We start from the raw sequence: 15,541 nt of genomic DNA on the forward strand, positions 1-15,541 counted from the left end.
GGGTCATGCTGATAGAGGCATTGGGAGGAGGGAACTAGAGTCTATAGGAGCAGAGGGGCATTGCCTTTGGGTGAAACTGAGGAAGATCCAGTGCACCCTTGCTTGAGAGGAGGCCTCCAACTACTGCCCTTCTTACAGCACCGTAAAAGATAGAGCCAAGTAAGATACATCAAGTCTGTCCCAGCAAACAAAACAAACAAAAAAAGGAGACATATTATAGTCTGAATTTTGAATTGGGTAGTACCTGATTATCTTCAGCCTTCTTTCATTTACTTCTTTTTTATCCCAATATTTTCTTCTACCTTGCTTCATCTGTTTCCAATTTTATGGTAAAAAGCCTTGCAATGTTCTCCTCCCCATGAATAAATGCTATGTAAATTTAATAAGAAACCATATTGAGCAATAAGTCAAGCAAGATGGATGGAGAGGAGAACATGTGGAGCAACATGGTGAAAATGAAATGGAAGTCAAGTTATAAAGGACCTTCAATGCCTCAGCAAAGAGGGTGAATGGTATTCTGAAGGCCACAGCATGTGACTGCAGGTTTTTGAAGAGTATGATGTGATCCAGCATAGACTTTAAGGAAATTAATCTGGGGGCAGATGTGAAGAATCAATCGAAATGTTAAGCCACTTGGGACAGAAGACCAGTTAGAAGATTTGCCAAGAGCCGGAGAGAAGATGGGGAGGCCTGAAGTTCATTAGTGACTGGGCTTCTGCCAGTCCTCAGGATGCCTTTGTGCAAAGTAGAAAAATGTGTTCCTTGACATGGCTTGGCATGGCTTGGTCTCTTGGCGGGTGCCTTTGTACAGTGTACAACCTGAACCACCATATTTGATGACCCTGGGCAGTAAGAATGAAAAACGGAGTTGTGTGTTTGATTATATATAGTGCAGTGGAGAAGGAGGAATCCAAAACCTGAGAAATTACCTGGAAAGGACTGATGCCAAGTTGTGGTTCTGCATGATTCCTCTAAAGATATGCTTTTGTTGTAGGTAAAGGAGGAGAAGAATGTACAAATTCTGAGAGAACTAGCTTGGAGACTAAACCACTCAGAACATTGACATTCTTATTTCTGACCCAGAAGCCTTTCTTTCCACTGAGTTATTAAATATTCTTTTGGATTAAAAAGCATAGTCTCTTAAAATAAGGAAGAAGAGTTAGGCACAACTTTCATAAAAATATAAGGAAGTTTAGATTGCAAGAGTGAACTAAGTCATATTTAATTCCAAAATGATGGCTATGTATGAGAGAGAGAGAGACAGAGAGAGACAGAGAGAGAGAGAGAGAGAGAGGGAGGAGACAGAGAGAGAGAGAGAGAGAGAGAGAGAGAGAGAGAGAGAACATGCACATTACCTTTGGACCTGGTTCACCTTGCTGGCCCTTTGGTCCTCGGAGTCCCGGACCACCCTGGCAAACAGATGTTAAATATTAGCTCAAAGACAAATCTCAAAACAGTGTATTTCATTCATTTTCCTTAATAGAATGAATTAACTCATTATTATTTCATGTAAAGGCCAACACACTGTGTAACAGTATACATTCATCATGATCCTTCACTGGAAACTTACCACCCAGCCCCAGTCCTTTCATGGTTTTGGAAAACTTTCTTTGCCAAATGTTTTTTAAATATTGAAAAACCGTAAGATTTTATTTACTGAGTGATTATAGAAGACTACCATTACTAATGATCCAAAGAATACACAGTTAATCAAAATTATATATGTTATAAAACATATATATAGCATATAAATCATAACTTTGAGATGATCCAATTAAATTGTAAAAAACACATGAAAGTAGCAAGAATCTAATTTTCTTTATTTACACAACAAAAGGACAATTAGTTTCATCTTTCTGAAAGTTGTCATTCATATTTCCCCTCAAAATTTTTGCCATATTAATGCCCTATCTAGACTATTATTCAATAGCAGTATTCTTTACATAGATATATATCTACAAACATAATATGTGTGTACATGTTAAATATATATTCCCTGTATGTACATTCATATGTGTCTAAACACACATGTGTATTTACTGAATATCTTAATTGACTATTTCACTTATTTTAAAAGCAAATACAGCATTACAGTAAATGAAAAAAAGTATCACTTGCTGAAACTATAAGGTAATCTTAGAAATCAATACACTGTAAATAGTGCTACTAAATTTAGCTAGATTCTGTTTCTATTGAAGTCTGTGAGCCAAGAGTTTGCTCTTTGATAAAAAGGGAGACGAATAAGTGTTAGGAGGACTGTGTGGGCACCAGACAGAATTTACCTTTCACCTGAGCAGAAGGATTGAAAAATCCTTGAAAATGGACTAACTTTCTCCCTGTGTGATTCCAATTTATTTCATGCTATGTCCAGGATTACTGAAAGGGATTCCGTACACCATTAGCAGAACACTGTATCGCTTAAGAAAACACTGGGTCAGGTGATCTTTAAAATTTCCTCAGCTTTTAAAAAAACCATTTACATGCACTCTTCCTTTTTATCAATTAGTTGCTCATCTTCCAGATTTTATAAATACAATTATAAAATGTAATTTTATTCATGTGCATACGTATCTATAGAAAATACTGCCTATAGTATTACTGTATTATTTGCTGTGTATGTTTCAAATATGTGATGTCACGCTTTTTACATAGCTATGACTTCAACTTAATATGCTTTAGTGATTTTTTATTATAGCACACATAGATCTAATTCATTCTTAACTGTTGCATAGTTGTCTGAACCTTGGATATATAAGAGTTTGTTTAGCCATTCTTTTATTATTGGAAATTTAAGTAGTTTTATTCCCACAATTTTCAGCCGTTTAAATAATGCTTCAGGCTGGGCATGCTGGCTTATGCCTGTAATCCCAGCACTTTGGGAGGCCAAGGCGGGTGGATCACTTGAGGTTAGGAGTTCGAGACCAGCCTGGCCAACATAGTGAAACCCCATCTCTACCAAAAATACAAAAATTAGCCAAGCATGGTGGCACAAGTCTGTAATCCGAGCTATTTGGGAGGTTAAGGCAGGAGAGTCGCTTAAACCCAGGAGGCAGAGGTTGCAGTGAGCCGAGATCATGCCACTGCACCCCAGCCAAAATGACAGAGTGAGACTCCGTCTCAAAAAATTAAAAATTAAAAAAATTTTAAAACATGTTTCAATTGACATCCTTACATATCCCTTAAGTAAAACTTACTATTTCTCAGAAGAAGATACCAAGAATAGAATCATAAGTGAAAGCTGATAAATTTGCAGCTATATTATCAGATTGCACTCTAAACTAACTGTGCCAGTTTATAGATCTGCCAACAGTTTAAGATGGGCCCTGTTTCCTTAAATCTTAATCAACCCTGAATATTTCCAAACTTTACATTTTTATCAACCAGATTGCTAAAGAAAAATCTTATTCTTTTTTTTTTTTTTTTTTTTGAGGTGGAGTCTCGCTCTGTCGCCCAGGCTGGAGTGCAGTGGCACGATCTTGACTCACTGTAAGCTCCGCCTCCCGGGTTCACGCCATTCTCCTGCCTCAGCCTCCCGAGTAGCTGGGACTACAGGCGCCTGCCACCTCGCCCGGCTAATTTTTTGTATTTTTAGTAGAGATGGGGTTTCACTGTGTTAGCCAGGATGGTCTTGATCTCCTGACCTCGTGATCTGCCCACCTCAGCCTCCCAAAGTGCTGGGATTACAAGCGTGAGCCACCTCGCCTGGCTGAAAAACCTTATTCTTGTTCCAATTTTCATTTCCCTGAAAACTATTATGATTATTTATCTTTTTATAAGTTTATCTATTTGTATTTATTCTCACTGTGATCGTCTATTTATACACTTCACTCAGTTTTCTATTGGGTTACATGTCTTTTTCTCTTTAATGAGTAGAAATTCTTCATAAGAAGTCATAAATTGCTTGGTGACAGAAGTGCATTCTGAGAAATGTTTTGTTAGGCAATTTTGTCATTGTGTGAACATTATGGAGTGTACTTACACAAACTCATATGTTATATATACTTTTATTTGTAGATATTTTCTACATGGAAAACTAAACGTCCCAGCACCATTACTGAATACCAATCATTTCTCTACTTGATCTGCAATGCTAATATCGAATGCCATATATCAGATTTCTATACACTCTCCATTATAGTTTTTCCTCCAGCGTGTCAGACACTATGGCTGGCTCCCTAAGAGCCTTTTCTGACCCCCTTCTCCATTTCATGCCTACAATAAAGGCCAAAAAAGACAGATACTTCTTGTCTTGGCTTTTCTTTGCAACCAGGAATAGTTGTGTTAAGCAGTTTTCGCCAATTTGATCAAGAAGCAGCAAACCTAAGAAAAGCAACATAGGAAGCAAGAGCAAGCACAAGTCCTTGATGAAGTTGTCTAGCAGCCTCATTTGCCTTCTTCAGATCATCTGCCTGTAAACCTTTTATTGAGCAAACAATAAATGTCCTATTGTCCACGTAGTTTACGCTACTGTGTTAGCTAAATTTTCTGTTTCTCGCAGCCTAGTCTATCTCAGTTAATACACCCAGTCTGTCACAACTTTTTGTTTGTGCATCTTAAATGATTTGTTTTCAACTGAAGATTTTATTCAAATATATATTCAAATATATCTTCAACTGAAGATTTTATTCAAATAATAATAATCAAGACTGTTTATCTCACAGATATTCATGTCAGAGGCACCATGTCCGAAAGCCAGGAATCATTTTATACTTCTAACTTAATTTCCACCTCATCCTTAACTCTTGTCACTGGGCATGGGACAAGAATTCAACAAATACTTGTGGATGAAAACAATCATCTTTTCAATTAGAGAGGGTTCGCCTTTGCAAAGAGAATATGATTCTTCTATCTAGGCCTTCCTACAGATCCTTTGGTTTTATTGATACATCATACTACTGTGAAATTCATGAATGAGAAAACAATCAAGTATGTTCAATCATCAAACAGAATTTATTACATATTGCTCAAGATACTATTTCTTAGTTAGTTTATTATTATGCTTTATTTAGAATACAAAATTTCCTTATTTGAAATTTTTGAAATATAAAATTTCAATTGCTTTTTTCTTATTTTACATCTTTTTTCCCCTCCAAATCAAAGCTTAACCCTTCCCTTTCACATCTCTGCTCCTTCTCCTCATTAGAAAGTTTGCTGTTTAGGTCACAAATAAATATTTTATGACTTGTTCCAGCATATTACAGACGAAAAAACGTGAAAACCCTCCTGCTATAAACATGCATTAATGCTGGCTAAAACACTATTGTAATTAAGAACTCTATTCTTAAGAACCAAGAAGAAAAAAAAAATAATAAAAAAACTATAGTACACATGTGAACTGAAAGTGCCCTCAGGAAGGATGGGAAAGGTGGCTGAGACTTGCTGGAGAGTTTATGTTTTAGAGCTCACACAGGCAATAATAATAATCAAGACATCTAATTTGTGATGTTAACAACAGCATTAAAACACTGGGTAGTAAGAGCACATAAATTATTAAGAAGACGATCTAAGATGAAAGAATTCCAACTCATCACACTGGCAAAGAAGTATAGAAATACTGATTATTTTAAACTTTGTTAAGCTAAGTATATCTGGTAAAAACTTCTGGGTCAACTATTAATAGAAAAGCCAGGGCTAATATCCAGAACCTATAACGAACTCAAGCAAATTTACAAGAAAAAAACAAACAACCCCATCAAAAAGTGGGCAAAGGATATGAACAGATACTTCTCAAAAGAAGACATGCATACAGCCAACAGACACATGAAAAAATGCTCATCATCACTGGCCATCAGAGAAATGCAAATCAAAACCATAATGAGATACCATCTCACACCAGTTAGAATGGCAATCATTAAAAAGTCAGGAAACAACAGATGCTGGAGAGGATGTGGAGAAATAGGAACACTTTTACACTGTTGGTGGGACTGTAAACTAGTTCAACCATTGTGGAAGACAGTGTGGCAATTCCTCAAGGATCTAGAACTAGAAATACCATTTGACCCAGTCATCCCATTACTGGGGATATACCCAAAGGATTATGTCAGGCTGCTACAAAGACACATGCACACGTATGTTTATTGTGGCACTATTCACAATAGCAAAGACTTGGAATCAACCCAAATGTCCATCAGTGACAGACTGGATTAAGAAAATGTGGGGGCCGAGCAAGATGGCCGAATAGGAACAGCTCCAGTCTCCAACTCCCAGCGCGAGCGACACAGAAGACCGGTGATTTCTGCATTTTCAACTGAGGTACTGGGGTCATCTCACTAGGGAGTGCCGGACAATCGGTGCTGGTCAGCTGCTGCAGCCTGACCAGCGAGAGCTGAAGCAGGGCGAGGCATCGTCTCACCTGAGAAGCGCAAGGGGGAAGGGAATCCCTTTTCCTAGCCAGGGGAACTGAGACACACAACACCTGGAAAATCAGGTAACTCCCACCCCAATACTGTGCTTTAAGCCAACTGGCACACCAGGAGAATATATCCCACACCTGGCCGGGAGGGTCCCACGCCCACTGAGCCTCCCTCATTGCTAACACAGCAGTCTGCAGCGATCTATCCGCAAGACAGCAGGGAGGCTGGGGGAGGGGCGCCCGCCATTGCTGAGGCTTAACTAGGTAAACAAAGCCGCTGGGAAGCTCGAACTGGGTGGAGCTCACAGCAGCTCAAGGAAACCTGCCTGTCTCTGTAGACTCCACCTCTGGGGACAGGGCACAACAGGGGAAGCAGCAGAGGGCTGAGCAGATGCGAACGACTCTGTCTGACAGCTTTGAAGAGAGCAGTGGATCTCCCAACACGGAGGTTGAGATTTAAGAACGGACAGACTGCCTGCTCAAGTGGGTCCCTCACCCCTGAGTAGCCTAACTGGGAGACATCCCCCACTAGGGGCAGTCTGACACCCCACACCTCACAGGGTGGAGTACACCCCTGAGAGGAAGCTTCCAAAGTAAGAATCAGACAGGTACACTCGCTGTTCAGCAATATTCTATCTTCTGCAACCTCTGCTGCTGATACCCAGGCAAACAGGGTCTGGAGTGAACCTCAAGCAATCTCCAACAGACCTATAGCTGAGGGTCCTGACTGTCAGAAGGAAAACTATCAAACAGGAAGAACACCTATACCAAAACCCCATCAGTACGTCACCATCATCAAAGACCAGAGACAGATAAAACCACAAAGATGGGGAAAAAGCAGGGCAGAAAAGCTGGAAATTCAAAAAATAAGAGCGCATCTCCCCCTGCAAAGGAGCGCAGCCCATCGCCAGCAATGGATCGAAGCTGGTCAGAGAATGACTTTCATGAGATGAGAGAAGAAGGCTTCAGTCCATCAAACTTCTCAGAGCTAAAGGAGGAGTTACGTACCCAGCGCAAAGAAACTAAAAATCTTGAAAAAAGAGTAGAAGAATTGACAGCTAGACTAATTAATGCAGAGAAGGTCATAAACGAAATGACAGAGATGAAAACCATGACACGAGAAATACGTGACAAATGCACAAGCTTCAGTAACTGACTCGATCAACTGGAAGAAAGAGTATCAGCGATTGAGGATCAAATGAATGAAATGAAGCGAGAAGAGAAACCAAAAGAAAAAAGAAGAAAAAGAAATGAACAAAGCCTGCAAGAAGTATGGGATTATGTAAAAAGACCAAATCTACGTCTGATTGGGGTGCCTGAAAGTGAGGGGGAAAATGGAACCAAGTTGGAAAACACTCTTCAGGAGATCATCCAGGAGAACTTCCCCAACCTAGTAGGGCAGGCCAACATTCAAATTCAGGAAATACAGAGAATGCCACAAAGATACTCCTCCAGAAGAGCAACTCCAAGACACATAATTGCCAGATTCACCAAAGTTGAAATGAAGGAAAAAATCTTAAGGGCAGCCAGAGAAAAAGGTCGGGTTACCCACAAAGGGAAGCCCATCAGACTAACAGCAGATCTCTCGGCAGAAACTCTACAAGCCAGAAGAGAGTGGGGGCCAATATTCAACGTTCTTAAAGAAAAGAATTTTCAACCCAGAATTTCATATCCAGCCAAACTAAGTTTCATAAGTGAAGGAGAAAGAAAATCCTTTAGAGATAAGCAAATGCTTAGAGATTTTGTCACCACCAGGCCTGCCTTACAAGAGACCCTGAAGGAAGCCCTAAACATGGAAAGGAACAAGCGGTACCAGCCATTGCAAAAACATGCCAAAATGTAAAGACCATCGAGGCTAGGAAGAAACTGCATCAACTAATGAGCAAAATAACCAATTAACATCATAATGGCAGGATCAAGTTCACACATAACAATATTAACCTTAAATGTTAATGGACTAAATGCTCCAATTAAAAGACACAGACTGGCAAACTGGATAAAGAGTCAAGACCCATCAGTCTGCTGTATTCAGGAGACCCATCTCACATGCAGAGACATACATAGGCTCAAAATAAAGGGATGGAGGAAGATCTACCAAGCAAATGGAGAACAAAAAAAAAGCAGGGGTTGCAATCCTAGTCTCTGATAAAACAGACTTTAAACCATCAAAGATCAAAAGAGACAAAGAAGGCCATTACATAATGGTAAAGGGATCAATTCAACAGGAAGAGCTAACTATCCTAAATATATATGCACTCAATACAGGAGCACCCAGATTCATAAAGCAAGTCCTTAGAGATTTACAAAGGGACTTAGACTCCCATACAATAATAATGGGAGACTTCAACACTCCACTGTCAACATTAGACAGATCAACGAGACAGAAAGTTAACAAGGATATCCAGGAATTGAACTCATCTCTGCACCAAGCGGACCTAATAGACATCTATAGAACTCTCCACCCCAAATCAACAGAATATACATTCTTCTCAGCACCACATCGCACTTATTCCAAAATTGACCACATAATTGGAAGTAAAGCACTCCTCAGCAAATGTAAAAGAACACAAATTATAACAAACTGTCTCTCAGACCACAGTGCAATCAAACTAGAACTCAGGACTAAGAAACTCAATCAAAACCGCTCAACTACATGGAAACTGAACAACCTGCTCCTGAATGACTACTGGGTACATAATGAAATGAAAGCAGAAATAAAGATGTTCTTTGAAACCAATGAGAACAAAGATACAACATACCAGAATCTCTGGGACACATTTAAAGCAGTGTGTAGAGGGATATTTATAGCACTAAATGCCCACAAGAGAAAGCAGGAAAGATCTAAAATTGACACTCTAACATCACAATTAAAAGAACTAGAGAGGCAAGAGCAAACACATTCAAAAGCTAGCAGAAGGCAAGAAATAACTAAGATCAGAGCAGAAATGAAGGAGATAGAGACACAAAAAACCCTCCAAAAAATCAATGAATCCAGGAGTTGGTTTTTTGAAAAGATCAACAAAATTGACAGACCGCCAGCAAGACTAATAAAGAAGAAAAGAGAGAGGAATCAAATAGACGCAATAAAAAATGATAAAGGGGATATCACCACCGACCCCACAGAAATACAAACTACCATCAGAGAATACTATAAACACCTCTACACAAATCAACTAGAAAATCTAGAAGAAATGGATAATTTCCTGGACACTTACACTCTCCCAAGACTAAACCAGGAAGAAGTTGAATCCCTGAATAGACCAATAGCAGGCTCTGAAATTGAGGCAACAATTAATAGCCTACCCACCAAAAAAAGTCCAGGACCAGATGGATTCACAGCTGAATTCTACCAGAGGTACAAGGAGGAGCTGGTACCATTCCTTCTGAAACTATTCCAATCAACAGAAAAAGAGGGAATCCTCCCTAACTCATTTTATGAGGCCAACATCATCCTGATACCAAAGCCTGGCAGAGACACAACAAAAAAAGAGAATTTTAGACCAATATCCCTGATGAACATCGATGCAAAAATTCTCAATAAAATACTGGCAAACCGGATTCAGCAGCACATCAAAAAGCTTATCCACCATGATCAAGTGGGCTTCATCCCTGGGATGCAAGGCTGGTTCAACATTCGCAAATCAATAAACGTAATCCAGCATATAAACAGAACCAAAGACAAGAACCACATGATTATCTCAATAGATGCAGAAAAGGCTTTTGACAAATTCAACAGCCCTTCATGCTAAAAACGCTCAATAAATTCAGTATCGATGGAACGTACCTCAAAATAATAAGAGCTATTTATGACAAACCCACAGCTAATATCATACTGAATGGGCAAAAACTGGAAAAATTCCCTTTGATAACTGGCACAAGACAGGGATGCCCTCTCTCACCACTCCTATTCAACATAGTGTTGGAAGTTCTGGCTAGGGCAATCAGGCAAGAGAAAGAAATCAAGGGTATCCAGTTAGGAAAAGAAGAAGTCAAATTGTCCCTGTTTGCAGATGACATGATTGTATATTTAGAAAACCCCATCGTCTCAGCCCAAAATCTCCTTAAGCTGATAACCAACTTCAGCAAAGTCTCAGGATACAAAATTAATGTGCAAAAATCACAAGCATTCTTATACACCAGTAACAGACAAGCAGAGAGCCAAATCAGGAATGAACTTCCATTCACAATTGCTTCAAAGAGAATGAAATACCTAGGAATCCAACTCACAAGGGATGTAAAGGACCTCTTCAAGGAGAACTACAAACCACTGCTCAGTGAAATCAAAGAGGACACAAACAAATGGAAGAACATACCATGCTCATGGATAGGAAGAATCAATATCGTGAAAATGGCCATACTGCCCAAGGTTATTTATAGATTCAATGCCATCCCCATCAAGCTACCAATGAGTTTCTTCACAGAATTGGAAAAAACTGCTTTAAAGTTCATATGGAACCAAAAAAGAGCCCGCATTGCCAAGACAATCCTAAGTCAAAAGGACAAAGCTGGAGGCGTCACGCTACCTGACTTCAAACTATACTACAAGGCTACAGTAACCAAAACAGCATGGTACTGGTACCAAAACAGCGATATAGACCAATGGAACAGAACAGAGTCCTCGGAAATAATACCACACATCTACAGCCATCTGATCTTTGACAAACCTGAGAGAAACAAGAAATGGGGAAAGGATTCCCTAATTAATAAATGGTGCTGGGAAAATTGGCTAGCCATAAGTAGAAACCTGAAACTGGATCCTTTCCTTACTCCTTATACGAAGATTAATTCAAGATGGATTAGAGACTTAAATGTTAGACCTAATACCATAAAAACCCTAGAAGAAAATCTAGGTAGTACCATTCAGGACATAGGCATGGGCAAGGACTTCATGGCTAAAACACCAAAAGCAATGGCAGCAAAAGCCAAAATTGACAAATGGGATCTAATTAAACTAAAGAGCTTCTGCACAGCAAAAGAAACTACCATCAGAGTGAACAGGCAACCTACAGAATGGGAGAAAATTTTTGCAACCTACTCATCTGACAAAGGGCTAATATCCAGAATCTACAAAGAACTCAAACAAATATACAAGAAAAAAACAAACAACCCCATCAAAAAGTGGGCAAAGGATATGAACAGACATTTCTCAAAAGAAGACATTCATACAGCCAACAGACACATGAAAAAATGCTCATCATCACTCGCCATCAGAGAAATGCAAATCAAAACCACAATGAGATACCATCTCACACCAGTTAGAATGGCAATCATTAAAAAATCAGGAAACAACAGGTGTTGGAGAGGATGTGGAGAAATAGGAACACTTTTACACTGTTGGTGGGATTGTAAACTAGTTCAACCATTATGGAAAACAGTATGGCAATTCCTCAAGGATCTAGAACTAGATGTACCATATGACCCAGCCATCCCACTACTGGGTATATACCCAAAGGATGATAAATCATGCTGCTATAAAGACACATGCACACGTATGTTTATTGCGGCACTATTCACAATAGCAAAGACTTGGAATCAACCCAAATGTCCATCTGTGACAGACTGGATTAAGAAAATGTGGCACATATACACCATGGAATATTATGCAGCCATAAAGAAAGGATGAGTTTGCGTCCTTTGTAGGGACATGGATGCAGCTGGAAACCATCATTCTTAGCAAACTATCACAAGAACAGAAAACCAAACACCGCATGTTCTCACTCATAGGTGGGAACTGAACAATGAGGAAACTTGGACTCGGGAAGGGGAACATCACATACTGGGGCCTATCATGGGGAGGGGGGAGGGGGGAGGGATTGCATTGGGGAGTTATACATGATATAAATGATGACTTGATGGGTGCTGACGAGTTGATGGGTGCAGCACACCAACATGGCACAAGTATACATATGTAACAAACCTGTACGTTATGCACATGTACCCTAGAACTTAAAGTATAAAAAAAAAAAAAAAAAGAAAAAGAAAAAAGAAAAGAAAAGAAAAAGATGCACAAAAGCTTCCAAACTGTAGAAATAACTGGGTTTGATGACATATATCCAACTTAGAAATATCATGTATTGTATAAAGTGCGTTTGGAGTACAAATAATGCTTCTAACATAGAATACAGTTTGCTATGGAAGCAACATTGTAAATGCTGGCCAGTTTTTCATGTTTGACCATAAAAGCTTGGGTACTTGAAGTTTAGTACTAATGAACTCGTGTGATCTCTACCCCCAAATACATTTATTCCAAAAATAAAAAAATAAAGAAATAAAAAAAAAGATAAAAAAATAAAAATAAAAAAGAAAATGTGGCACATATATACCATGGAATACTACGCAGCCATAAAAAAGGATGAGTTCGTGTCCTTTGTAGGGACATGGATGCAGCTGGAAACCATCATTCTCAGCAAACTATCGCAACACAGAAAACCAAATACCACATGTTCTCACTCATAGGTAGGAATCGAACAATGAGATCACTTGGACATGGGAAGGGGAGCATCACACACTGGGTCCTATTGTGGGGAGGGGGTAGCATTAGGAGATATACCTAATGTAAATGATGAGTTGATGGGTCCAGTACACCAACATGGTACATGTATATATATATGTAACAAACCTGCACGTTGTTCACATGTACCCTAGAACTTAAAGTATAATTTAAAAAAAAAAAAGAAAAGAAAAGAAAAAAAGAAAGTAACAACAAAAAGATAACCAAAACAAATCTACTATTTCATAGAAAAAAATGCAAGAAAAAGAAAAGCCATAGAGTATACTTTCCAAACTAGTGGAGGGGAAAAAGAGAATGCAATAAAAGCAAAAATTAAAGACAAAAATAAATACAATCTCAAGCAAGAAATATATACGTAATACAAATAAAAAAGCAAAAATTGAGAAATCAAGAAAAACCAAGAAAGTAAAATTAAGGTTGTGGATGTAAATCAGAATAGGTCAGTTATCACAACCAATAGAAATGGACTAAACTACAAAAGAAAGATTGTAAAACCAAATTAAAAGCAAAATCTTGGCATATGCTATTTAAAGAGAAATATCTAAAATATAAATATAAAGACATTGAAATGTTGCAAATAAACAATGAAGAAAATATATATGTTACAAATTAATATTTGTTAAGATTTGCCCATATATTTGCTATTTCTTTGGTCATAATTTCTTCTGGTATTATTTTTCTTTATTTTAAATTATGTCTTATGCATATTTCTTAGAGAGAATATTGGTGGTAAATTAATAGTTTTCGTTCATCTGAAATATTTTTATTTCTGACATCTGAAATGTTTTCAAAAGATAGTTTTCAGTGAGGCACGGTGGCTCACGCCTGTAATCCCAGCACTTTGGGGGCCAAGGTGGGCAGATCACCTGAGGTCAGGAGTTCAAGACCAGCCTGACAAACATGGAGAAACCCCGTCTCTACTAAAAATACAAAAAATTAGCCTGGCGTGGTGGCACATGCCTGTAATCCCAGTTATTCGGGAGGCTGAGGCAGGAGAATCACTTGAACCTGGGGAGGCAGAGGTTGCAGTGAGCCGAGATTGTGCCATTGCATGCCAGCCTGGCCGACAAGAGCGAAACTCTGTCTTAGAAAAAAAAAAGATAGTTTTCACAGTTGTACAGAAATTGCTAATTGTCCTCACATTCATTTCCACTGCTTCTTTGTAATAATATAATCCCCTGAGTTTTAACTAAACACATAACCATCCATCTAGGGACTTGATTTCTTGTAATCCTATGTAAGTAGGTATGACCTTATGACTAAGTGCTGGCTAATGGAATATGAGAGAAAGGGTGCTGCATATACCCTGGGTGTTGTTCTTAAATGAAAACCAAATGCTGTCCTCAACCATTTTCTCCCTTTCCAACTGGCTGGAATGAGAACATGCAAGTTAGACAAATTAGAAAATTAAAAAATTAGACAAAGAATCCAAAACACAAATATTGGAAGCATATTAATATTAGACAAATCAGACTTGAAGTAAAAAGCATTACTGAAGTTAAATGGTTTCATTTACAATGATTCATATAACAAGCCAATAGGAAGACAACAGTTGTAATTTTTGTAACATTTTAACATAATCTCAGGATACCTAAAAAGTTAAAATTAAGCAGAATCAAGAAGTTCTTTGAAACTAATGAGAACAAAGGTACAACTTACCAGAATCTCTGGGACACAGCTAAGGCAGTGTTACGAGGAAAATTCATAGCACTACACACCCACATCAAAAAGTTAGAAGGATCTCAAATTAACAACCTAATATCACAACTGAGAGAATGAAAGAAGCAAGAGCAAACCAACCCCAAAACTAGCAGAAGACAAAAAATAACCAAGATCAGGGCTGAACTGAAGGAAATCAAGACATGAAAAAACATTCAAAAGACAACAAATCCAGTAGTTAGTTTTTTGAAAAAATTAGTAAGATAGATAAGCCACCAGCTAGACTAATAAAGCAGAAAAGAAGGAAAATCCAAATAAATACAATTACAAACGACAAAGGGAATGTTAACCTGACCCCACAGAAATAAAAGTAACCATTAGAAACTACTACAAATACCTCTATGTACACATACTAGAAAACCTAGAGGAGATGGATAAACTCCTGGACACATATACCCTCCCAAGACTAAACCAGAAAGAAATTGATTCCCTGAACAGACCAATAACAAGGTCTGAAATTGAATCCATAATAAATAGTCTAGCAACCAAAAAAAGCCCAGGGCCAGAAGGATTCACAGTCAAATTCTACCAGATGTACAAAGAAGAGCTGGTAACATTCCTTTTGAAACTATTGCAAAAAATTGAGGAGGAATAACTCCTCCTTAACTCATTCTACGAGGTCAGTATCATCCTGAGAGCAAAACCTGGAAGAGACACAACAACAGAAAACTTCAGGCTAATATCCTTGATGAACATCAATTCAAAATTCCTCAACAAAATACCTGCAAACTGAATTCAGCAGCACACCAAAAAGATAATCCACCACAGTCAAGTAGGCTTCATCCCTGGGATGCTAGGTTGGCTCAACATATGCAAATCAATAAATGTGATTCATCACATAAACAGAACCAAAGACAAAAACCACATAATTATCTCAATAGATGCAAAAAAGGCTTTTGATAAAATTCAACATCCCTTCATGTTAAAAACTCTCAATAAAATAGGTACTGAAGGAACAT

General features: G+C 38.4%; 1 protein-coding gene across 3 annotated transcripts in view; it reads right to left on the reverse strand.

Annotated features, from left to right (window-relative positions):
• The window catches only part of COL14A1 (collagen type XIV alpha 1 chain), a 256,610-nt gene that overhangs the window by 65,727 nt on the left and 175,342 nt on the right, over positions 1–15,541 (reverse strand). For all 3 annotated transcript variants that reach the window (XM_030938097.1, XM_010381456.2, XM_030938098.1), the window contains exon 37: positions 1,356–1,409. In XM_030938097.1, coding sequence (XP_030793957.1) covers positions 1,356–1,409 — 54 coding nt within the window. The remainder of the gene's footprint in view (positions 1–1,355; positions 1,410–15,541) is intronic.

Source organism: Rhinopithecus roxellana, chromosome 9 (genome assembly GCF_007565055.1).
Source record: "Rhinopithecus roxellana isolate Shanxi Qingling chromosome 9, ASM756505v1, whole genome shotgun sequence".
NCBI lineage: Eukaryota > Metazoa > Chordata > Mammalia > Primates > Cercopithecidae > Rhinopithecus > Rhinopithecus roxellana.